The sequence below is a fragment of the Dipodomys merriami genome, unplaced genomic scaffold, assembly GCF_024711535.1.
Source record: "Dipodomys merriami isolate MVZ:Mamm:240054 unplaced genomic scaffold, mDipMer1.0.p SCAF_6, whole genome shotgun sequence".
In the NCBI taxonomy this organism is placed as follows: Eukaryota; Metazoa; Chordata; class Mammalia; order Rodentia; family Heteromyidae; genus Dipodomys; species Dipodomys merriami.
In genome coordinates, this window is record NW_027206179.1 from 8,641,704 (window position 1) to 8,667,823 (window position 26,120).

At 39.9% G+C, this 26,120-nt stretch overlaps 1 protein-coding gene and 2 pseudogenes across 2 annotated transcripts; all 3 read right to left on the reverse strand.

Moving 5' to 3' along the window:
* Positions 1-3,184: 3,184 nt before the first annotated feature.
* On the reverse strand, positions 3,185-4,375 carry LOC138814251 (olfactory receptor 7E24-like; annotated as a pseudogene).
* Positions 4,376-9,245: 4,870 nt separating this feature from the next.
* Positions 9,246-10,260, reverse strand: LOC138814252 (olfactory receptor 7G1-like; annotated as a pseudogene).
* A 7,803-nt stretch (positions 10,261-18,063) lies between these two features.
* On the reverse strand, positions 18,064-23,197 carry LOC138813452 (olfactory receptor 7E24-like). Of its 2 annotated transcripts, none has more exons than XM_070001885.1 (2): positions 23,178-23,197; positions 18,064-19,006 (listed from the first exon to the last, which is right to left on the reverse strand). In XM_070001885.1, the coding sequence occupies exon 2, from the start codon at positions 18,991-18,993 to the stop codon at positions 18,064-18,066; it is 930 nt and encodes a 309-aa protein (XP_069857986.1). In that variant the 5' UTR covers positions 18,994-19,006; positions 23,178-23,197. The 2 variants fall into 2 exon arrangements, with proteins under 2 accessions (XP_069857986.1, XP_069857985.1); XM_070001884.1 differs by lacking the exon at positions 23,178-23,197 and adding an exon at positions 21,415-21,442 and having other exon boundaries at positions 18,064-19,013.
* Between the last annotated feature and the right edge of the window lie 2,923 nt (positions 23,198-26,120).

The window sequence follows — 26,120 nt, forward strand, 5'->3', positions numbered from 1 at the left end:
TTTGCCACTTTAGCCATAGCTCCACTTCTAGCTTTTTGGTGATTAACTGGAGATAAGGTCTCACAGACTTTCCTGGCTGGGCTGGCTCTGAACTACCAGCCTCAGATCTCAGTCACCTGAATAACTAGGATAACAACAACACCCAGCAATAATTTATTTTTCAATTAAAGTGTGATTATTTTGAAATTAAAAATATCCTTTTATTATTTTTCAATAGTTGTACAAAGAGGTGTTAATTCAACACAACAGCTATAAAAACAATGCGTGTTTCCCTAACATTTTTGTTTTAAGTTGTTACAAAGGAGTTTCAATTCCACAAGTCAGATTAGGAGTACAATGCATCTTGATCATTGTTGCTGCTTCAATCTTTCTCCCCTGCATCTATCCTCATGACACCAGTACTCTACCCCCAGTTATCTAGTTCCATTTTCATATATACACATTGCATAGTGTCATTGAACATGTTGCTTTATTTTATTATATTTTTATGAAGGTCCTGTGGTTTGAACTCAGGACCTGGGTGCTGTCCCTGAAATTTTTGCTCAAAGGATAGTGCTCTACCACTTGATCTACAGCCTGACTTTTGGCTGGTTAATTAGAGCTTAGAGCCTCACAGACTTTCCTGCCTGGGCTGGCTTTGAAGTATGATCCTCAGATCTCAGCCCCCTGAGTAGCTAGGATGACAAATGTGAGCCACCTCACTTGGCTATCACTGTACATTTTAACCCAGATATTTCCCAGCCTATTAATTCAGACATGGAATATACATAGTTTGTTCTATTTATGAATCAAATACAAGTTCCATATTTTTCCTCCTTTGCAATGTGTCACTCCAAGGAGAATTTCAAATATTTTCTTCTCTGGCTCTGTGTTGTAGATGGAAGTCAACTGAGGCAGTAATGGCTACTTCCCAATAATTTGAACAGTCTAGAATCTCTTTTATCTTCCAAGTCGATATGTGTTTATATACTACACAGTTATTTATTTGGAAACACATATGAGGAAGTTTGATAGTCTGCTTGAGTAGCGTAGGGGCTTTGGAGATACCTGTTTTCAGAATGTGTACCAGGTCATTCGAGGACTTGGCTCAGTAGTACATTGCTGGCCTAGCATACATAAGCTTGGAGATTTAAAAAAAAAAATCAACGTTCTGTTTGGATAGAAGAAAAGTCCCAGAAGTAAAACAATACAGGCATAGCTTGTTTCTTGGCAAAAGTACAGGATATATATGTTATAGTGAAGATAAAGACTTTAACATAGGCTATTTAAAAAGTTATTTATATGTAGAAGAATAAAAGCAGATTGTTTTGCTTTTTTCTTTAATTTTTAAAGTTGTTGTACAAGGAAGTTGCTGTTTAATAAAGCTGTTAGCATTATGCCCATCTTTGGTCCTCAGCTCCACCCAAACCTGAGCTCCTCCCAGCCTTAGAGAGTTCCTGCCACACAGCTGGCCACTCCCTCTCTCCGCCCAGACTCACCTGAGCTGCCATCTACCTCACTTCCTTCCCACCCCCAGACCCTGCTGCTACCTGGATAAGGACTGATGCCATGTGCTCCCTCTTTGGGGAAATATGGCTCCTTTAATAAACTTTATAATAATCTTTCTCCTGTGCCTGCTTGCCTCTGTGTGGTCCCATGGGATGAATGTAAAGGATTCCTTTAAAGCCATTTATGAATAAAATACATCTTGATCAATGTTACCCCTTTCAATATTCTTAGCCATCCCTCCCCTACACATCCTTTCTCTCCCTCTTCCCAATTTTGTAGGAATGTTGGATTCTTGTTTACATTCTCCTAATCTTCTCTTCATTCATCTGCCTCTTTCCTCTTTATCCCTCCTCATCACTGTGAAGTTCCTGGTGTTTTGTTTTGCTGAATTTTGACTTTGCCTATCTGAGGAATTACACTGTTTGAGGTCTCCCTTGAATCTATTTGTATTTCATATAATGCATTTGAATACACTTCCATACCAACCAATATATTTACTTACAAGTTTATAAGCTAAGTCTAGGATCTATTTGTAAGAGAAAACATGCATCCTTTAAAAGCTTATTCCTACATCTCATCATAAACAAATCAAATGCAAGAGGCTCAATGATCTTGACTAAAGGCCTGAAACTATAGAACCACTAGAAAAAAAAGAAAAAAAACTTTAAAATATTGACACAGGTAGTTAATTCCTGAAATAAAAACCACAGAAAATAATGACAAGATTTAACAAGTGAGAATAGATCAACTTAAAAAGATGCTGCACTGCAAATAATAATAACAATGATGATGATGATAATGATGATGATAACACAGTAAAAAAAAAAGCTAGTAGTGTCAGACATAACCTTTACCTGACATTTACCTACCAAGTATTTAACTCAAAGCAAATTGAACAAGGAGCAAATTACAGAGTCAATAAATACGCAATAGAGCTGAACAGATGTTTGTCAAATGAAAACCTTCAAATGTCCAATCAATACCCACCAAAAAGATATGGAAAAAGACAATCACCATGTCTGTGTGAATAAATAAGAATATAAATGGTGGTAAATCAGTTCTTCAGTATTACAGAAAGAGCAAACGTGTCTATGATCTACATGAATCATGCTACATCAAGAGAGAGATCTTGACTTTGGGGCTTTTTCCATAATTAAAACCCATTGTAGGATATAGCTATACAAATGATAAAGAACAAATACTCCATTTGCTAAATGAATTTGTGTGTGTGTGTGTGTGTGTGTGTGTGTGTGTGTGTGTGTGTGTGTGTGTGTGTGTGTGTGTGTGTGTGTGTGTGTGTGTGTGTGTGTGCTGGGCCTGAGCCTCAAACTTCAGGGACTGGCTGGTAATGTCCCTGAGCCATTTTTCTCAAGGCTGGCACTCTACCACCTGAGCCACAGCTCTACTTCTGGTAACATTTTAGTGACTAGAGATGAGTCTCACAAACTTTCCTGTTTGGACTGGCTTCCCACCATGATCCTCAGCTCTCACTCTTTAGAGTAGCTTGGATTACATGTGTGAGCCACAGGTGCCTGGCCACTAAATGCACTTCTGATTTTGAATATCCTCAACATAGCATGAGTTTGCTAGGACAGAATCATATTCTAAGTCAAGCATGTGAATGTCAAAGATATTTTCCAAATGAAGTCATCTGGATTTGCTGTTTCTTTGAACCCGTACATCAAAATACGTAACCTTAATATGGATAGCAGGCTGCTTTGCAGGCCAGGAACCAAAGAGCTTTCTTGATGTCCCTGTTCCTCAAACTGTAAATGAAGGGGTTCAGCATGGAAGTGACCATGGTATACATCACAGAGGCCACCATCACCTTCCTGGGGGTGTCTGAAAGAACTGAACTGCAATACATACCCAGGCCTGTCCCATAAAACAATCACACAACACATAAGTGAGAGCCACAGGTGAAGGAGGCTTTGTATTTCCCACTGGTTGATTGGAGTCCAAGAATGGAAGGAGCAATTTGGATTTAAGAAGGGAAAAAACAAATTGTTTAAATAGGGATACAGGTGGACCCATTGCAACAATGAGATGTACAAATTATTATGTCAAAAAATGAACTTTACAACTTTTGCAGTGGGAGGAGGTAAGGGGTGGGGGAGGGGGGAGATGGGAAGGGATGGGAAGGGGAAACAAAGGAGGAGGCAACAATGCTTGATAATAAATGTACTCATTATCTTGCCCATGTAATTGTAACTCCTCTGTATGGTATTTTCACAAAAAAGAATAAATGATCCTAGAGGCTGGAATACCCTTAAAGACAGCACCAAAAAGATAGATGAAGATGTTTTTAGTGGAAGTATAATCACAGGCAAGCTTCAGGAGCTGAAGAGGGTCACAGAAGAAACTAGGAATTTCTATATCTGTACAGAATGTAAGCTGTGACACCATCAAGCAGTTTACCAGGGAATCCAAAAGACTTGTGGACAGTGACAGAAGGACCAACAAGCCACAGAAGCAGGGGCTCATAATGATGGGGTAGTGGAGAGGTTGACAGATGGCCACCAAACAGTCTTAGTACATCACAGCTAGCTGCATACTGTCCAAACACAAAAAGATTAAGAAAGGACATCTGTGTTGTGCAACCAGCATAGCTGATGGCTCTGCTGTGAGTCTGGAGGTTGGCCAGAATCTTGGCGATGGTGGTAGAACTGAAGCAAATGCCAGCCAAGGAGAGAATGGAGAGAAAAAAGTACATAGGAGTGTGAAGGTGGGGGCCAGAGGTGACGGCCAGGATGATGAGCAGATTTCCAAGCACTGTGATCAGGTACACGCACAGGAACAGACCAAAGAGGATTGGTTGAAGTTATGAGTCTTCAGAGAGTCCCAGGAGGAAGAATTCTGTGGCATCTGATAAATTCTGTGGTTCCATGTTGCCAGGTCACTTTTAAGAAAGACAAGATTGCTGAAAGAAATGACTGAGGATGATAGGCAAGTGTGAATATATGCGTGTGTGCGCATGCATGTTTTGTGTACAAGGAACTCAAAATAAACTGTTTATACTTATGAACTGAAGTGAACTGGTTAAAGTTTGAATGTGTCCTTGAAAGTTTCACAAGTTGGAGAGCAATTTGATGCTATAGCTCTTTTTAAGAAATAGAATCCAACTGGATACTATGTTGAAAATGAACTATTCAACGTGTGGATGGGCATGGGAGTGAAAAACTGTGAGAAAAGAAGGGAAATGGTGATATTGTGCAAAAAGAAATGTACTCTTTACCTGACTTATGTAAATAGAACCCTTCTCTGTATCACCTTTGTAATGAAAATTAAAAAAAAAATTGGAACCCAGCGCCAGGCTCCAGTGTCTCATGCCTGTAACCCTAGCTATTTGGAGCCCGAGATCTGAGGACTGGCAAAGCCAGCCTATGTAGGAAAGTTCATGAGACTCCAGTTAGTTATCAAAAAGCAGTTTTGGGCAGAAACAAACAAACAAACGAACTCAGGAACAGGATCCAGAGCCTGAGTTGAATCCCCAGCTCAAAGAGAGGCACATAAACATAGACACAGACACAGACACAGACACACACACACACACACAGACACACACACACACACACACATTTTATTATCCTATGCTAAAATGTGTCATGATGATAAAGTATGTGTATTTTCTTGTCTTTATCATGGAGAAAAGATATAGTGACACAGATTAGAGAGAGAAATTGCTTGCTCGATGAAGGAAGTTGTCTGAGAAGCCTGGACTTGGAAGCCCTGGTAAAGGTTTATTACATCATGGTTAAGGTCATCACCACCATCGTGATGATTATTGCGGGGGGTAGAGATGGAGGTGGTGGACATGGCAGAGGTCCTGCATCCTGCCCTGATGGTAGAGATTCTTTCATGACTTGGAACAACTATGGAAGGGAAATACAACAGTAACTGAAGCCCTCCCACCATTACTGTAAGTCAGAATACAAATGTCCTAGGGCTGTGAGATAAACCCTGCCTTTTGGTAACCTTTCCATCCAGCTAACCCAGCTATACTCTGAGCATGGCAAACAAGGCAGGTTATTTCTGTCCCTCCTCCATCTAGGTGTCCAGAAGTACTTATTGGGTTGCACTGGGTCTTTTCTGGGAGGAGACCAAAGGGCACTTAGTGGTTTTCTCCCCTGCTTCATGTGAGATATTTAGCTCAGTGCTCAGGGCTGGCAGGAAGACAGGACCTCACGAGAGTCCTCTTGTTCCACTGATGAGCCTGGAAGGACACACTGCTACACAGACTGTAGGCTACACAGAGTCATGTGTGTGTTTTTTTCTAACTTTTTTATTGTGAAAATACTGTACAAAGGAGTTACACTTGCATGGGCAAGATAATGAGTACATTTATTATCAAGCATTGTTGCCTCCTCTTTTGTTTCCCCTTCTCATCCCTTCCCATCCCTTCCCATCTCCTCCCCACCACCAGCCAAAGTTGTAAAGTTCGTTTTTTCGACATAACTGCTTGTACATCTCATTGTTGTAATGGGTCCACCTGTGTCCCTACTTAAACGGTTTATTTCTGCCATTCCCCTCCACAAATTATACCAACATCAAATATAATGAAAGCAGGGGTTATACCATGGGGGAGGGACATACAAAGCAACAAAGCATCTTATAAATATGTTAGAAACCATCGCAAGAAAAAAACCATTTGAATTCTTATCTTGGGGTTCATTAGGACAGGGATGCAGAAAGAGTTCTTACAATCAGCTGACCTGGAAGCTCAATTAGTCATCAGTCCATTGATTCTAATAGCTAATCCCAATGGAGAAGGAAGGGGAGAAAATTAATTGCTAGGAAGGATCTGGTTTTCTTTACCTCAGGCAAAATCCAGATTGTCCTCTGCTGAATTCTAAGTTGCAAGGATTTTTATAAAATTCAGACTATATATATAAATTTGATAATGCTCTGAGGTTTAAACTCAGGGGCAGGGTACTGTCTATGAGCTTTCTTGCTCAAGTCTAGGTCTTTACCACTTGAGTCACATCTCCACTTCTAGCTTTTTGTGATTGATGTGGATAAGGGTTTTACAGACTTCTCTGCCTGAGCTGGCTTTGATTTTCCATCCTCAGATCTCAGCCTTCTGAATAATTAGGATTACAGGTGTGAGCCACTGATATGCAGTACTAATTTTTTTCAATTAAAGAGTTATTTTGAACTTTAAACAAGTATTCTTTTATTATCTTTCAACAGTTATACAAAGGTGTTTCAATTCAACCTATCTATAAAAATGTTTTTTTTTAACATTTTAAGTAGTTGTACAAAGGAGTTTCAATTCCACAAGTCAGATGATGATTACAATGTGCCTTGACTATTGTCACCCCTTCCTTCTTCTTCTCTGAATTGATTCTCATGCCACCCATCCCCACCCTAATTTATCTAGCTCCATTTTCATATATCCTCACTGAGTATTGTCATTGAACATTTTACTTTATTTTATTTTTTGTGAAGTTCTTGTGAACTCAGGGCCTGGACACTGTCCTTGAATGTTTGTGCTCAAGGCTAGTGTTCTATCACTTGTGCTATAGCTCCACTCCCAACTTTTTGTTGGTTAATTGGAGATGATAGCCTCATAGACTTCCCTGTCTTGGCTGGTTTTGCACTGTGATCCTCAGATCTCAGCTCCCTGAGGAGCTGGGTTCATAGGTGTGAGCCATCACCCCTGCCTATCACTCTACATTTTAACAACCTATTTGAGACATGGAATATATATACTTTGTTTTATATTATGAATAAAAAACAAGTTCCTTTTTATTTCTTCTTTTTCAATGTATAACTACAAGAAGGACTTCAATTTTTTTTTTGTTCTTTGGCCATGTGTTGAGATGGAGATCACTTGTGCCAGTAATGGACACTTTCCATTAGTTTGAGCATTCTAGATTCTCTGTTATGTTAGGTCCACCTACAAGAACAGTGTCCTTCCCTCCATCCTCTTTGTGAAGGACAGCATGTAGCCTTACCACGAATTACCTGCCCCAAATCCCTACTTTCTGCTGAGGCCACACCTCCTCATTGCCTTTCCCTACATATATATATATATATATATATATATATATATATAATATATATATATATATATATATATATATATATATATATATATATATATAATCTCTCAGTCTAAGACTTTTTTTGAAAAATTTTTAAGGGCAACAACCTTCCTGTGAATGGAGGTGGGGCTGGAGTTAGGCTTTTGTGAGGTCTGAGCAAGGGGTGACTGCAGGTACAGGAAGAGAATAGGATAAGAATAGTGCTAATTGACTCCCTTGTACTTAGGGAGCAGAAGGGACTCAAACATTTTGATGTTCAAACAGCTCTACACCTGGCTTCCCTTGACTTTTTGGCCATCCTAGGGTCCAATTCTCAGCCTTCTGAGTATTCCAACCTCTCAACATTTTCCTGGTCTCACAGCTGGGCCTCAGAGATCACTAAAGGTTTGGCCCACTATGTAATGTTAACATCAAGGCTTAGGTCAGATTGCCCTTGCTGCTGTCGGGCATATCCGTGCACCACCTGGGGTGTTGCCTCATGTCTGTATGTCCCTGGGAAAAAAGAGTGTGTGTGTGAGGGGGAGGAGTTAATCTTCATGTTCTGTGTTTGGATACATTTTAAAAAATTGGGCCAAGAGGAGGAAGGTAAGTCCTTCAGGAGTCACACACAATGGCTTGATTGTGCCTCACTGGGGACCACAGAGCCAAAGTGGGGCACACCAAAATTTTAGACTGGAAGACCCAGAGGCTAGTGGCCTCAAGATGCTTTTCTATGGAAGCCAACTTGGACACAGCCTGCTGCTCCAGATACCTCCACGCTGGCACCCCAGGTCTTGGCACAGTTTTCCAGGGAACATCCCAGTCATTACTTGAGCATCTAAAATTCAGTCCCCTTGAGATTTCCCTAAGAAATATAGCCCAATGTGTACTTCTCTAAATTATCAGCTGAATTGAGAATCTACATAGGAACTTGACATTGATTTTAAAAAATCTATACGCTAGCCAAGTTTAATATTTTTGTTTTTTGTTTTGTTTTGTTTTGTTTGGGGGGGAATCTGGTCGTGGGCCTGAACTCTGAGCCTGGGCGCTGCCCCTCAGCTCTCCAGCTCAAGGCTAGCCCTCTACCACTTGAGCCACGTGCCACTTTCGGTTTTTTTCTTTTTGCTTATGTGGTGCTGAGGAATCTAACCCAGGGCCTCATGCATGCAAGGCAAGTGCTCTACCACTGAGCCACCTTCCCAAACCTGCAACTTTAATATTTTTTTTGGACACAGATCCATGTAATTTTGTTAAAAACAGAACCACATTGCAGATTCTGCCTCACCTGTTTTTTTATTATTTTATTTTTTAATAATTTTTTTCTTTTTTTAATTTTTATTTTTTATTGTGAAAATACAGTACAGAGGGGTTACAATTACATGAGCAAGGTAATGAGCACATTTTTAATCAAACATTGTTGCCTCCTCTTTTGTTTCCCCTTCCCATCCCTTCCCATCTTCCCCCATCACCCCTTGCTCACTGTATTTGATGTTGGTATAATTTGTGGAGGGGAAGGGAAAAAATTGTTTAAATAGGGATACAGGTGGACCCATTGCAACAATTGATATACAAGATGTTATGTTGAAAAACAAACTTTATAACTCACTTTGTTTTGAAGAACACTTATGAAATGTTATTCAACCAAGCAGGCAAAATTGGAGAACATATTTAAATCACAAACTGAACTGTAATACATTACCATAGGATTTAGACATTTTGGGGGTGGGGAACTTAGTGATGGGCCCTTCTGGCTTTCGGGCATTTCTGCATTTTCATTATTCTTGAAACCCAAGTGCTGATACAGTCACAGAGAAGGCTTTCCAAGGAGAGATGCCTCAAGGCCTCCTTTACCTCTCTGTTCCTCAGCATTTGAGGGGTACATCATCAAGGTCACTGCATTTTTAGCAGAAGAATCAGCAACCTTGGAGCTCATATACAACTGAAAAACTGTCCTATGGAATAAGGAAATGACAGAGAGATAAGGCCCAGAGATAGAAAAGGCTTTGTATCTCCCCTTCATCATAGAAACCCTCAAGATAGAAAAGGCAATCAGGGTGCAAGGGAAAGTAATTCTAGAGAGAGGAACACTGGCAAATACACCACTTGCGACATAGACAATGATGTTATTGATGGAAGTGTCAGAACAAGCCATGTTCCTGATCTGGACAAGCTCACAAAACAAGTGGGAGATTTCAAGATCAGTGCAGAAGGAAAGTCTTAGCAGCATGAGACTGTGGAACATGGTATTCATGGTAATGGCCAGCAGGGATATTATAACTATCAGGACACAGAAACGGGGGTAAATTATGGCTTGTATACCTCAGGGGGTGAGATATGGCCATACAAAAGTCATAGGCCATCATTGTAAGAATACAACATTCTGAACCACGAAAAACCCAAGACAAAGCAGACCTGGGTGAGGCATCCAGTGTAGGCATCCAGGTCCTGGGCCTGGATGCTCACCAGCAGCTTTGGGATGTTGGTGGGGCTGTTGCAGATATCTGTGAAGGAGAGGATGTAGAGGAAGAAGTACATGGGGGTGTGGAGGTGGGAATCAGCCTCTTCAGACCTCCTGCTCAGTATCCAAAGCACCTCATTACACAGCTATTTCACTGTCATTCTAGTCCCAGGAGAGCATGTCCTTGAAGACTGTGGGTGCAGCATGGAGGTGAGTGTGACTCATTCCCTGAGCCCTGAGCCAAGCTTGGGTTGTCCACATCTATGTGTTGCTTCTGCCCCACCTCATTACTCCCACCTTGAACACACTGCACATGATGCTTGCCCAGTTGGCCTTGGATTATGTACTACATGTAGCCTTAACCTCCATATTGTCCTGCTTCCACCTTCCATGTGATGAGATTTAAATCTTGCACCACTGATGTGTAGATGGCCGTGTTTTCTATCTTCTAATTCATACAGAAAATTCTAATGTTCACTTTTTGAGTGTGAAAATTATAAACAGGGCTGTTAGTAGACTTAAATGACCTGAAAACTTTAGGACACCATCCAAACTAGAATGGTAGCAACCTCACTTGTGACTTTTTAGATGAATTTGTGACTTACCTTCATATTAGTCAGTGTCAGATTCTGGGCACTGGTGGCTCACACCTCTAATCCTAGCTACTCAGGAAGCTGAGATCTAAGGATTGCAGTTCAAAGTCAGCCCAGGCAGAAAAATCTCCAAGACTTCTCAATTAACCAGCAAAAAGTTAGCAGTGGAGCTCTGGCTCTAGTTGGAAGAGTGTCAGCCTTGAAGCTAAGGGGCAGTACCTAGGTCCTGATTTAATCCCCATTAACACACAGAGGCACACATAAAGACGTGCATACAGTATCAGAAAATCAGTAATATGAATAGAGGAGTGGCAGGTGAAGGGTAAAGGGCAATTTTGTTTGTGTCAGAGAAGAATTCAGGTCAAATTCCTTTTGCACTGAACTTGGAGAAAAATAGGGATGGTTAAAATTTGGGTAGAGAGCTTTGTAGTAAGAAATCTTGTTTTAAGAGTTTGCTATACAGAAATAAGAGGTGGGTGCATATATGCTACAGAGGATGAAAAATATTGAAAGGATTTTTTCTTTGCCAGTCTTGGAGCTTGAACTTGGGGCCTGAACACAGTTCCTGAACTTATTTTGCTTAAAGCTAGCACTTTATCACTTGAGGCACAGAGCTACTTCTGGAGTTTTCTGTCCATGTGGTGCTGAGGTATCAAACCCAGAGCTTCATGCATGCTAGGTAAGTACTCTACCACTAAGCCACATTCCCAGCCACAGAAAGGGTTTTAAGATGGAAACTCATATGCATGGTACATTGGATGCTGTTGGAAATAAATTAGTCCAAGGGGAAATTGACCATGGAGAAAAGAAGAGAATTTCCAGATCAATCACTTTAGCATGGTAAAATGTGTGAAATCTATGTACAAGAGGAAAGGTTAGACCTGCATGCATACGCAAATGTATCTAAACTATGAATATCAAGAAAAAAAGAGGGCACATCATCCTGGATTCATTAAGTATTTTAAATTTACCATTATGCTATCACTAAACAGAGCTCTAAGTTTTCTATTAAAATTCAATCTTTAACTTACACTGTGAATTTTAAGACTAAGGAAACTTAAAAAAAATACACTAAGGAAGTGTTTTGCCATTCATCTTGGAGATGAATGACAAAATCTAAAAAGATGATCCAAGCAAGGACATGGAAAAATCAACAGGAAGAAGATCAAGATAGGGGAAGAGGGGAATGATAAGAAGAGGAAGAAAAGAAACAAGGAAAATAAAACATAGAAGAGAAATGAGGCTGATATAGAATGAGAAATCATACAAAGACAGGGAGAGACAGAAAATAAGGAGGAAAAAAGAAAGAAGAAAGTGGACAGAGGAATAGGAGAAGAAAGAGAAGGACATAATTCAGTGAGTGTGAAGATTGCAATGAGGATGAGGGGGATGCAGAGAGGAACTCAACATGAAAGATTCAGTGTTTATAGTCTGAGCCCCATGATAATAACATATCTTTTTTTCTGTCTACTAACCTATTTTAAAGGCACATCTTCAAGGGAGGACGCCCATGGGGAATACCAGGAGACAGTTATGTGCCACAGAAGCTGCCATCATCCAATGACCTCCTTGAGTGTCCCCTTTCCAGTACATCCCCCTGTCCCAGTGCCATGCAAGCTAGGGATAGGTGGTGGATTTTCCATGTCTTGTCCACACATGGTTACAGATTCAATGGAGACACAAGAGGGCAGTAGAAGGTCTCAGGCTTCTATATTATTATTATTATCATCATCATCATCATCGTCATCATCATCATAATAATAATAATCATCATCATCATCGTATTCATCAACATCATCATTATTATTGTGCTGGTTCAGGGGCTTGGAATCAGAGAGGGCCTGGGCCTCGTCCCTGAGCTTTTTTAATACCACATGAGCCACATGTCCATTTCTAACTTTTTGGTGGTTCATTGGAGATGAGAATCTCATGGACTTTCTTACCTCATTTTTAGTCTAGTGTCTCAGATCCACCCTACTGGGATTACAGGTGTAAGTCACTGGAACCTAACAAAGTCTTATTTTTATTTCATTTTTTTACTTAACCCTGGTTCCTCCTTGAATATGATTCAGTCATTTATGAAGATCCAGAAGTCACACACTGACTTTCATTTTCTCACTAAAGGGACATAAAAGGGGTGGTCCAATTCCTGAAAATCCTAAAATATCAAGTCTAACTCTTCTGTACCAAAAGACAAGCAAAAAAGAGAGACCATGCAGTAGAATTGTTCATTGTGGAAGCATGTGACATGAAGATGCTATGGGAACTGAGAAGTTCAACAATTCATTCTATTAAAGCATGGACACGCATTCATGAACATAAGGGAAAGAAAAGGCTTGTCATCTCACGTGGAAATACAGCCAGGTCTCTCTTTTCAGGTTCTTCTCAGCTCCCCTTTATCTGGGTACCATTTTGAAGAGTCTTAAAATCTACTGCCATACAAAGAACATCGAAGATTTTCTTTATGGCAATTTCTAGTACAAAAGGGGCAAAAATATTAGTTCTCAATCCATTTGTCCATCGAGGGGCATCTGGCTGATTCCATATCTTGATTGTGGTAAACAGTTCTCAGCCTCCTGAGTACCTAAAATTTCAGGGGTGAGCCACATAGGAGAACATGTAGGTGTTCAGAGCTATAAACCCTCTTAGCACTGATATGCCTGTATCCCAAAGGTTAATGTGAAATGTATGTATTTATTATTTTTTAATTTCTTTAGAAAAAGATTCCCTATGTTGGTTTATGAGTATTATGCATCTTGATCAATGTCACACATTTCTATCCTCTCCCCACTATACCCTACCCCACCCATCCCCTTCAACTTATCTAGTTCCATTTCTATGTATGTACACTGAGTATTGTAACTGTGTTCACCCAGCCTCCCTCTCTGCATTCATCTTTCTTACTTCCCTGAAGCCCTATTGCTCCATTGACACTTTTTACAAAAATAGCAACATCAATCCTAAAATTAACACAGAATCACAGAAGACCTCATATGACCACAGTGGTCCTAAACAAAATGAGCATTTTTGAAGTTATCATAATACCTGACTTCAGGTTATAATAGCGAGCTATGGTGACAAAGAATAGTGCTGTATTGTCACAATCACAACAACGTGATGTGATGGGATGAAATGGGAACGAATGGAAGAAAATAGCCTAGAAATAAACCTACCCAGCTTTAGCTAATTATCAACGATTGTACCCAAACATACATTAAAATTACACCACCATAGGCCCTGTGTAGGATCTGCCTTTTGCTTGGGCTAGATTTTAATTATGCAGATGATCCCCAGCTTCTCATCTTTCAACTGACAATTCTGTAAATTATGATGGGGTGGAGGCAAAGCACAATTTGCACAAACAAAGCTAGGCATTTAGAATCTTGGCTTTTCCCCAGGCTAGCCCTATGCACTATCCCATGCTCTTTTTACATGCTTGCTGAGCAGAAACAGTGAGCAGGATTTCCCAGTCAGCCACGGGATTCCAGAACATCTGATGCATACACTGGAGTGTGCTGTGTGGTTCAGCCTCTATGTTTGGTAGATTATGTGCATATTAAAGGCATTCTTGAGTTGCAATATCTACAATTTATGGTGTAGTTTTGAGGATATAATCTTGTAATTCAAGAAGCATTAAATAACCAAAGATAATAAATCCTTGGCCTTTAAATTGCTCCAAGTTTCATTACAGATATTGTGAGGTCTGTGCTCAAGCTTGCTGGTTCAAGTGGAAGCTGGTATTGGAGTTCATTCTGGGTGGAATTGAGTGATTAGGCATAAGGCTGAGGAGATTATTGTAGCCTGCTATGCATATTTTCTCAGAGAGCTGAAACTGTAAACTGAGAAAGGTGCAGCACTTCTCAAAGGACAGATGGATGTATGCTTAAGTTTGTGGTTATGTGTCACAAGACCAAGAAACCCAAGAAATAATTGGTCATGATGAATGTTAGGCAATTGTGTTTGAAAGGTGAGATTCTAATCGGGCTTTTATGACTGATGAAAGAGCAGGATGGATTCACTGGCTCATGCCTGTAATCCCAGCTAACTTTGGGAAGCGGAGATAGGATATTTGCATTTTGGTACAGCTTAGGCAAAAAAAATGTTCGTTGAGGTCAAATGTATCTATATTCCCATCTCTGCAGGAGGCAGAGGTATGACAGTCATTGTTCAAGTCCCATCCTAGGAAAAAACAAGAATTCATCTTTAAAAATCAAAGCAAAAGAACTACAGACAGGACTCTAGAGGTGGAGGATTTTCTTAAGAGTGGAAAGACTCAGAGTTTAAATCCAAATACCATCTCCTTATCTAGGGAGGAAGGAAGGAAATAAGGAAAAAAGGAAGGGGGGCTGGGAAGGTGGTTCAGTGGTAGAGCGCTTGCCTTGCATGCATGAGGTCCTGGGTTTGATTTCTCAGCACCACATAAGCAAAAAAGAAAAAAGCCAGAAGTGGCACTGTGGCTCAAGTGGTAGAGCACTAGCCTTGAGCTGAAGAGCTGAGGGACAGCGCCCAGGCCCAGAGTTCAGGGCCTATGACCAGAAAAAAAAGAGAAGGAAGGAAGGAAGGAAGGAAGGAAAGAAGGAAGGAAGGAAGGAAGGAAGGAAGGAAGGAAGGAAGGAAGGAAGGAAGGAAGGAAGGGAGGAAGGGAGGAAGGGATGAAGGGAGAGAAGGAGGGAGGTAGCGAAGAAGGAAAGAAGCAAGGGAGTGAGGAAGAACAAAAAGAAAAATGAAGGAAGAAAGGGAAAGTGAGAGGGAGAGAGAAGGGAAGGGAAAGGAAAGGAAAGAGTAGAGAAAAGAAGAAGAGCTTTTGTTAAGAAATGACATGATCTTTTATTCTCATTGGAAAATGAAAACAGGATAATGCTACATTTATGAGGACTTGGGCAATCCACAGGCACAATAAAATTTATTTATAATCCCTTAGGTGATTCACAAGCACAATTATAGCCACACAGTACTTGAAAGTAGGCTACTGTAGCCTATATTTGGTGATGACCTTTGCTCTCTGAGCACATTTGACCATACAGGTTGACAAAATGCCTTCATTCCTCAAGTGACCATTTATTGATGTATTGATCAAGAAAAGAGAAAAGCATATTAGTAATGTTCATGCAATTGTTGCTCTGTAGATTATTTCATTGGTAATGGTTGAAAGATGAAAATTATAACCAATATTTCTTTGGGCTTAAAATGTAGTTTCATGTTTTCCTTCATTTGTAATAATTAGAATATGTCTATGATATTCTTATCAGAGGATCACAATAGACCAATCACTAAGTGCATAGGACCATATATAATGAAGCCAATCAAAATGAACTTCAAGAATTGGAAACAAGAGGTAATTGTTATGTTCTGTTTGCAGTATCCCTGAATTTTTTGCTTTAGTTTTCTGTACCCTTTGTCTTATATATAAGTTTATTTGATCTGTGGAAGGGAAAGAGCATCACATAAAGACCAGGACAAAGGATGAACTAATACAGCAATGATACTCACTAGACACTATGTTGGAAATGAACTTTACAACTTGGGACAGAAGGGAATGGGGAGCAGTTAGTGGGAGAAAACAAGGGAGGAAGTAATTTCAAAATTCTATGCCTCCATCATAAAGAATGACATCACCTCATTTGTTAGGAAATGAAAAGACTTGGAAAAAATTGTATTAAGTAAGCCAGGCACAAAGAAACATAGGTCCCATGGTTTCCCTTATTTTCAATAACTAGTATAGATCTAGGACAATCAGAAAAGGTAAAAAACTATGTACATATGACCATATAAGATGATGCTAAGCAAAATGAACTCCAAGATAGGGACACGAGGTTTTATCTTTCTTGCTGTTGTTTCTATTGCATTTAAAATGTACTATGATTTGTTGAATGTTTTCCCCTCATGGTATAACCCCTGTTTTAACAGTATTTGATTCCGGTGTCCTGAATCTTGTATTTCATTTGCCTAATTTGGGGAGGGGAGGAGAAATAACAAAATGCTGAAATAAGGATATAGGTTGATACATTGTAATAATAAGATGTATGAGACACTATGTTGAAAATCAACTTTACAACTTGGGGGGGAGGGAGGAATTGGGGAGGTGTGGAGGGAAGGGATGGTTGGGGAAAACAAAGGAGGAGGTAACAATGCTCGATAAGAAATATACTCATTACCCTACTCATGTAACTGTAACCCCTCTGTACAGTATCTTTACAATAAAAATATGTACTAAAAATAAAAACAAAATTAAATGTACTCATTACCTTACTTATATGATTGTAACCCCCTGTTCATCACCATATGTGTGTGTGTGTGTGTGTGTGTGTGTGTGTGTGTGTGTGTGTGTGTGTGTGTGTGTGTGTATATATATATATATATATATATATATATATATATATATAAAATAACTGAAAAGATAGAATCACCAATAGGAAATAGCAACCACAACATTAAGGGGCATAATGGGATAAATAAATAAAGGGTGATGATGAGTGACCACTAGTGAAAGAATGACAAACGGCTAAATGGAAAAATCTGACCCTTCCTGTGATTCAGATCACAGAGTAATAGAGAAAGGTGTTTGGAGCAGGAAAGGAAAAATGGACATCATAAAGAACAGGAAAGCATTTTGGGGAAAAATATTAATCAGAAAGAACTCTGAGCATTGGTGACTCAGTTTGTAACCCTAGCTATTCACAAGGCTTAAATCTGAAGGAATACAAATAAAAGCCAACCAAGAAGTAAAGAGAAGGAAAGGAAAGAAAGAAGGAAAGAAAGGAAAAGAAGAAAAGGGAGGAAGGCAGAAAGGAAGGGAAAGAAAGAAATGTAGAAAGAAAGGTAGAAAGAAGAAAGAAAGAAAGAAAGGAAGGAAGGAAGAAAGAAAGAAAGAAAGAAAGAAAGAAAGAAAGAAAGAAAGAAAGAAAGAAAGAAAGAAAAAAAGAAAGAAAGAAAGAAAGAAAAAGTGAGGAAGAAAGAAAAGAAAAAAGAAAGAAAAGGAAGGAAGGAAGGATGGAAGGAAGGAAGGAAGGAAGGAAGAGAGGGAGGGAGGAAGGAAGGGAAGGAGGAAGGAGAAATTAAGAGGAATAGTGAAAGAAGATGACTGGTAATATCGTGAGAATGAGGAAGGTACAGGGTCTCACCGTGCTCTCTTTATGCTCACACCACCAATGACCTAACTTCCTCCTATAAGGCTCCATCTTCAAAGCTTTCACCATCCCAGGATACCAGAAAGTAGAACATGTCTTGAACTTGATAGATTCCAGGTAACATTGAAGATCCAAACTATAGAAGTTCTCAAATGAAGTGATGTTTACAGATGAAACATCATTGTCATCATCATCAGAACTGCTGAAACTCACAAGTGTGCTTCCAATTTTAAGTGCTTGGTTTTGCAGAATTTCATGATTTACAAACCCAGATAACATAACCTAAGTATGTATGTATGTATATATATATGTATGTATGTATGCGTGTATATGCACATGTATATGTGTGTATACACACACACACACATATATTAGGCTGTCATTTTCACTAGACTCTGAAGGGCTGTCTTGATGTCTCTGTTCCTCAAACTGTAGATGAAAGGGTTCAGCATGGGGGTGACCATAGTGTACATCATGGAGAACACCACCACCTTCCTGGGGGCAACTGAAAGAACTGAAGTACAGTACACTCCAATGGCAGTCCCATAAAACAAACACACGATGGACAGATGAGAGCCACAGGTGGAGAAGGCTTTGCATTTCCCACTAGCTGATGGGACTCTAAGAATAGAAGAAACAATGCGAACATAAGAATACAGGATTCCAGAGACTTGAAGACCACCAAAGACTAAAGCATGGAAAAAGATGAATATATTAGTAGTTGAAGTATAATCACAGGCAAGCTTAAGGAGCCGAGGAGGGTCACAGAAGAAATTAGGAATTTCTGTGACTGCACAGAAGTTAAATTGTGACACCATCAAGCAGTGCGCCAAGGAATTCAAAAGGCTGATTGACAATGACAGAAGGACCAGTATGCCACAGAGGCGGGGGTTCATGATGATTGAGTAGTGAAGAGGATGACAGATGGCCACCAAGCGGTCATAGGCCATCACTGTCAAGAGTAGACTGTCAAAGGAACCGAACAAAGCAAAAAGGGCCACCTGCATTAGGCAGCCAGCATAGCTAATAGATTTGCTCTGAGTCTGGAGGTTTGCCAGCATCTTGGGGATGGTGCTGCTGCTGAATCCAATGTCAGCTAATGACAGGTTGCAGAGGAAGAAGTACATGGGGGTGTGGAGGTGGAAGTCAGAGGTGACAGCCATGATGATGAGCAGATTCCCGAGCACTGTGATCAGGTATATGAACAGGAGCACCACAAAGAGGACAGGCTGCAAGTCTGGATCATCTGACAGTCCCAGAAGGAGAAATTCTAAGACACTTGTTAAGTTCTGTGGCTCCATGTAGCTAGAACACCTTTTGAACAAAAGAGGTTATGGTATAAGTAAAGTAGTATAGTACAATGCATGTCATTAGCAAATTACCTGCATTTTTCAATCATTCAGCTAAAAAGTCTACTTATATTTGAGCAGTGAATAATTAAGATCAGGTTTAATTTTTTTCTTCCAGAAATTCACATGGCATTGGTAACTGCATGTGTGGTTGATTTGTGTATTCTTTCAGAAATGGAAGTGTTTCTCAGTGGCTCACAGCTTATCCAGCATGTCTGAGACCCTGGGGAAAATTTCCAGTAATGCATGGAAGGAAGGAGAAGAAGAAGGGGAGAAGGAAGCAAAGGGGAAAGGAAGGAGGGAGGAAGAAAGTGACAAAAGGAAGAAAGGGAAGGAAGGCAGAAAGTGAGGGAAGGAAGAAAGGGAAAAGGAGGAAAAAAGGAAGGAATGGAAGGTGAGAGGAAGGAAGGAAAGAAGAGAGAGGGAGAAAGAAAGGAAAAGGGAGAGAAAGAGGGCAGAGGAAGGAAAGAAAGGCAAAAGAGAAAGGGAAGGAATGAAGGGAAAGAAGGAGAGAGAGGAAGGGAAGGAGGTAGGGAAGAATGAAGGAATGAAGGAAGGAAAGGAAGAAAAGATGGAAGAAAATGAGAAAGAGAAGGAAGGGAGGTCAAGAACGAGGGAGCAAGGGAAGGAGGAAAGAAAGAAAGGAGGAAGGAATAAACAAAGGAGCGAGGGAAGGAAATAGGAAGGAAGGAAAGGAAGAAAGGGAGGAAAGGAGAATGAGGAAGAAGGAAAGGACAAAAGGAGGGAGGGAAGAAGAGAGGGAGGGATAAGAAAGGAAAAGGAAACCAGAGAGGGAGGAAGGAAGGAAGGAGGGAAGGAAGGAAGGAAGGAGGGAAGGAAGAGAAACAAAGAAAGAAAGAAAGAAAGAAGAAAAGGAGGAGGAAAGGATGGAAGAAAGAAGAAAAGGAGGAGGAAAGGATGGAAGGGTAGGAAAAGGTAGGAATAACTATAAAGTATAAAATTTCTCTGAATGTGGGAATTCATTGTGTTGATGCAAAGAGACTAGAACTTTGTATCTTCCATTATTTCTTCATTCTACCTGACTCTTACAACTCCCTTTTCATTGAGTTTCTACTCCATGTCAATGCTTTCACATCATTCCCTTTAGAGACCTTAGGCTAAAGAACATTATAAAACATCCAGTGTAGAAAACACAAGAAAATATCTACTCTCTATCTTTAGAGAGAATCCATGGAATATGCAATATTTTTTCCAAGCTGGATGTTGGTGGTAATCCTTGGTACTCAGAAGATTGAGATCTGAGGATAGTGGTTTGAAGTCACGTCAGGCAGGAAAGACTGTGAGACTTGTATTTCCAATGAACCAACAAAAGAAGAAAGAGAGAGAGAAATCGGGAAAGGAAAAGAAGGAAGGAAGGAGGGAAGGGAGGAAGGAAGGAAGGAAGGAAGGAAGGAAGGAAGGAAGGAAGGAAGGAACAAAGGAACGAAGGAAGGAAGGAAGGAAGGAAGGAAGAAGGGCAGCTTCAGATCAAGTGGTAGAGCACCAGCTTTGAGAAAGAAAGTTCAGGACAGTGACCTGAGATCAAGCCCCAATATGTTCATAAAACGAATTGGGACAAAAGACTATTGGCATTGATGGCTATCTGCCCTATATATCCTTCTCTCCTGACATGGGTCAAGACCAGAGCGTCTTAGAACATGCCAATCTCTGGGACAATGGACTTCCAGGAACCACAGGAGTTAATTGATAAATATGCCGGAAAAAACCATAGAGACAAACAATTCAGAGAAAAATTGGTTCAAACAAGAGGGGAATTTTTCAGGATCCAAACAAGTCACTGATGACCACCTTCCAGAAACTCAATAAAGTACAGGCCTTTTTTATTTATTTATTTTTTTTTGTGTCAGACCTGGGATTGAACTCAGATCCTAGGTACTGTCCCTGACCCTTTTTTTGCTCAAGGCTGGCACTCTACCACTTGAGCCACAGTTCCACTTCTGGCTTTTTAATGGTTAAATGGAGATGAGCACCTCACATACTGTCCTGTCTGGGATGGCTTTACACCATGATCCTCAGATCTCAGTCTCCTGAGTACCTAGGATTACAGGGATGAGCCACCAACACTCTGTTCTGCCCATGACTCTTATTATATTAGACACCACAAAACAGATCCTGAGAAAACAGACGGTCAGATCACCTGATGATACCTCTGACCACATCCGGACAACACCTGTGACTTGGGACTATTTTATCTATGAGTACCTTTCCACCCCTGATCCCCGATTATCCCTATATAACCTAAGGCAAATATACATACCAAGAAGATGGCAGGAAATTGATTGAAATGTTATTTACCCATGGCCTGACTCTGCCACTTAATAAAATCTCCTAACTCTGAAATTCTAAAACAGTTAAAAAATAAAAATAGCAGGAGGAAAAATGGCAAAGCAATAATAATAATAATAACAACAAAATAATAAAAACTTTCAGCAATATAGGGAAACATAAACATGCAGATGACAGGAAATATTAGTTGAAGGATATGACTTATTCTACCTAGTGTATTAATAACAATAATTTCTAATATTTATATTTCCAAATTATCTGAATCTCTCATGTTTAGTCATATGCAGTGTCATGATTTTTCAGTTGAAGCTCAGTGTACTTGGAACAAGACAATTTACATTACCACATAAAAAACTTGCCCAGGGACCCACAGGTGACATAGATCACAGAAACACTCAAAATGGAATCCTGGGCCTTTGAGGTCCAACCAAGTGACTTGTTCAATGCTTCACTAAAGTTCAGAAGTTTAAAAGCAGAGGGCTAGAGTTTGTACTCCAATTTCCTAAGGTACACTATATATAGATATATACATATATATTTATATAATTCTTTTCTGTTGTCTGCTCAGAGTAACACCCAACAGAGTTCCCTCAGAGATGGGCCTGGGTTGATATCACAGGGTGAAGAAGACTGTGAGACAAAGAAGCAAAAATCTCAGAGCAATGGGCAGAAATGCAGGTGCGCTGAACTCTCCAGTGCTAACACTTTCTGTGGCTCCACCTGTAATATCAGTCATGCTTCCTGCAGTGGCTACAGCAAGGACACCCACAGATCTCCTCTGAGGTATAGGAAACACCAAAAGGGAAAGACAAAGAGATCACTATTGCCCAGGGCAACAAGAACAGAAATATCATATTGGCTTGGTAGGAAAGAGACAGGTACCCTGTGGTGGTGCAGAGGGGAATCTTATTGTCTAGATTTAATCCTAACTTTATCTACTGAATATCAAAACAACAATAAAAATTGTGAAAAATTCAATTCTCACCTGGGCACTGATGGCTCATACATGATGTGAAGATCATGGTTCAAAGCCAGCCTAGGCAGCAAAGTGCCTGGGGCTCTTATCTCCAATTAACTGGCAAAGATTTGGAAGTGGGGCTGTGGCTCAAGTGGTAGAATGCCATCCTTGACTGTAAAAGGTCAGGAATGAAGGAGAGGGTGACACTGTCCAAAAAAAAATGCACTCTTTACCTGACTTATGTAACTGCAACCCCTCTGCAAATAACCTTTATAATAACCATAACAATATATTTTAAAAGTGTAGGGACAGTGCCCTGGGCTTAAGTTGTAATCCTAAGAGCAGCACACACACACACACACACACACACACACACACACACACACACACACACACACACACACACAGTTCATTCTCCTATCCTAAAATGTGTCATGATGATAAAATGTGTCATGATGATAAAGTGTGTAGGTTTTCCTTATGGAGAAAATGTGTAGTGACATAGATTTTGTTTTAATTGCTCCATGAAGAAAGTGAGCTGAGAGTCTGGACTTGGAAGGCCTAGGAAAAGATTTATTACATCATAGTGAAGGTCATCATCATCATCATAATTACTTTGGGGGGTGAAGACATGACAGAATTCCTGCATCCTGCTCTGGTGTATTCTTTGATGACTTGGAACAAGTATGGAAGGCAAACACAACAGTAGCCCTCCCACTAATACTATAAGTCAGAATACAAATGTCCTAGAGCTGTGAGATAAACTGTGCCTCCTGGTAACCCTCCCATCTAGCTACTCCAGCTATGCTCTCAGCATGGTGAACAAGCCAGGTCTGCTCTCCTCCTCCATTTAGTATCTAGGAGCAGTTACTGGGCTGCACTGGGTCTTTTTTGGGAGGAGACCAAAGGATACCCAGTCATTTTATTTCATACTTCCTGTGAGATGTTCGGCTAAGTGCTCAGAGCTGGCAGGAAGACACAACCAAAGGGAAGTCCTCTTGTTCCACTGGTGAGCCTGGAAGAAGCACGCACTACCACACAGACCATAGGGCTACAAGGAGCCAGGTGTAGGGCTGGGATGCAGAATGGGTTCTTATAACCAGCTGTTCTGGAATCTCAATGCTCATAGCTGATCATTAGTCAAGTTGGCTCATGTATTCTAATTGCTAAAGACTCACTAATCCCATGGAGAAGGAAAGGAAGAAAATTAATTCTAGGAAGAATTTGGCCTTTTTTACCTAATGAGGCAGCCAAATTTTCTTCTTCTGATTTCTAAGTTGTAGGAATTTAATGAAGTTTAGACACTAGTTTGTGTATGTGTGTGTGTGTATGTGTGTGTGTGTGTGTGTGTGTGTGTGGTGTCCTGGGGCTTGAATTCGGGGTCTGGGTGCAGTCTCTGAGCTGTATTTGCTCAAGGCTTGTTCTCTACCACTTGAGTCAGAGCTCTACTTTCAGTTTTGTGGTAATTAACTGGGCTGGCTTTGAACTGCCATCCTCAAATCACAACCTCCTGAGTAACTAGGATTACAGGTCTGAACTATCGGTACACAGCACTAAGTGGGTTTTTTGTTTATTTTTTTTCAATTTAAAATGATTTTATTTTGGAATTTTAAAAAGCTATATTATTATCTTTCAATAGTTTTCACACAGAATATAAACAGTTTGCCCTATATTGTGAATAAAATATGTTGTCATATTTTTCACCTTTGTAATATATACTTTAAGGAGAACTGCAAATCTTTTCTTCCTTAGTCCTGTGTTGTAGATGGAAATTACCTGTGTCAGTAATGTCTGCTTTCCATTACTTTGAACAGTCTAGAATATCCTTTAATCTTCCAAGTTGATGTGTGGTTTATACAGTACACAGTTATTTATTTTGAATCACTTGTTAGGAAATTTGATAGTTTACTTAAGCAACAGAGGTGTCTCTCAGATATCTGTCTTCAAAATATGAGCCAGGTAGGCTGAGGGCTAAGCTCAGCGGTGCAGTCTTTGCCTAGCATGCATAAGGTCTGAGATTCAAGGGAAGTGATTTATGTTTCTTGGGTCTGGCTTACTTTGCTTTCTATAAGTTTCTCCATGCCTTTCCATGTCATTACGAATGGTACAATATCATTCTTTCTGATGGAAACATAGAATTCCATTATGTATATATGCCACATTTTCTTGTTCTATTTGTCTGGTGCAGGAATCTCAATGTTTTGATTTGCATTTCCTTTATGGCCAGAGATGTTGAACATTTCTTTACGTTTAGTGGCCATTCTTCTTGTGAGAGGTCTCCCTTTAAGTCTTTAGCATATTTATTAATTGGATTGTTGTTTTCTGATGGTTTGTTTGGAGGGGGGTTAATTTTGAGCTGTAAGTATACTTTACGTATAGCGCCCTTGTCTGATGCATAGCTAGTAACGATCTTTTCCCAACCTGTGGGTTTTCTATTTATCTTATTAGCTAAGTAATTTCCCATGCTGAAGCTCTTTGACTTGATGAAATTCCATTTATCTAGTCTTACTTTGATTTATTATGATTCTGTATCCTTACTTAGGAAGTTTCAACCTGTGCCTAGAAGCTCTACCCCTTCTTGTAATAGTTCTGTGATATCTGGCCTTACATTGAGGTCTTTGATCCATTTAGAATTGATTCTGGTGCAGGGGGATATATAAGAACATGCCTTAAGTTTTCTGCATGTTTATAACCAATTCTGCTAGCCTCAGCTTTTGAAGAAGTTGTCATGCTTCTATCCTACAATTTTTGTTCCCTTATCAAATGTTATGTGGCTAAAGGTCTGTGGGTTCATTTCTGGGTCATCTATTCTATTCCATTGGTCCTCAGGACTCTTCTTCTACCAGTACTAAGAATTTGTTTTTATTACTACAGCTTTGTAATAGTGTTTGAAGTTTGGTATTGATATGATTTCCCTCATTTGTGGTAATTAGAATGTGCCTTTAAATCTACAGGTAAACACACTGGATGGTAAAACACAAAAAATACACTTGCACATGATAAATTATACAGGACTCTGGACATTATACAGGACATTTTACACAGTTCTCAGGTCCTGAGTTCCATCATAGTATTGACAAAAATGAAGGAAAAATGAAGGCAAGAAAGAAGGAAGGAAGGAAAGAAGGAAGGAAGGAAGGAAGGAAGGAAGGAAGGAAGGAAGGAAGGAAGGAAGGAAGGAAGGAAAGAAAGAAGGAAGGAAGGAAGGAAATGAGGGAGGGGGAAAGAGTGAGGGAGATAGGAATGAGAGATGAAGGAAGAAAAGACCCTCACTCCAATTTATTATTATTATTAATATCATCATCATCATCTTAATCAGCATCAGCATCATTTGCCAATCTTGCAGCCTGGGATCTATCCTTGAGCTTGACTTTATTTTCACTTAAGGCTAGCAGCCTACTACTTGAAACATAGCTCCACTTCTGAATTTTAAGAGGTTAATTGGAGCTTAGAGTGTCCCAGATGTTTCTCCTTGGGCCGGTTTCAAACCATGATCCTCAGATCTCAGCCTCCTGAAGAATTTTCTTTTTCTTATTGAAAGTGAAAATATGTTTTTCCCATGTATGTCAAAGATAGCATAATGATCTTAAACCACTCATATCGGATAGCAATTTTCAGATAACATAGTTGGTCAAAGCTATTATTGCTGGAACAATGTATGTTCTGCCATGAAGTTTTTTCCATAATTGCTTATACTCATATCCTTATGGATGTGACCATAACTAAAATGTGTTAGGGGTTGATTACTATGTGAAACTAAGGAAATAAAAAAAAGAAATTTTGTAACAAAAAAACCAACAGTTGATGGAACTGA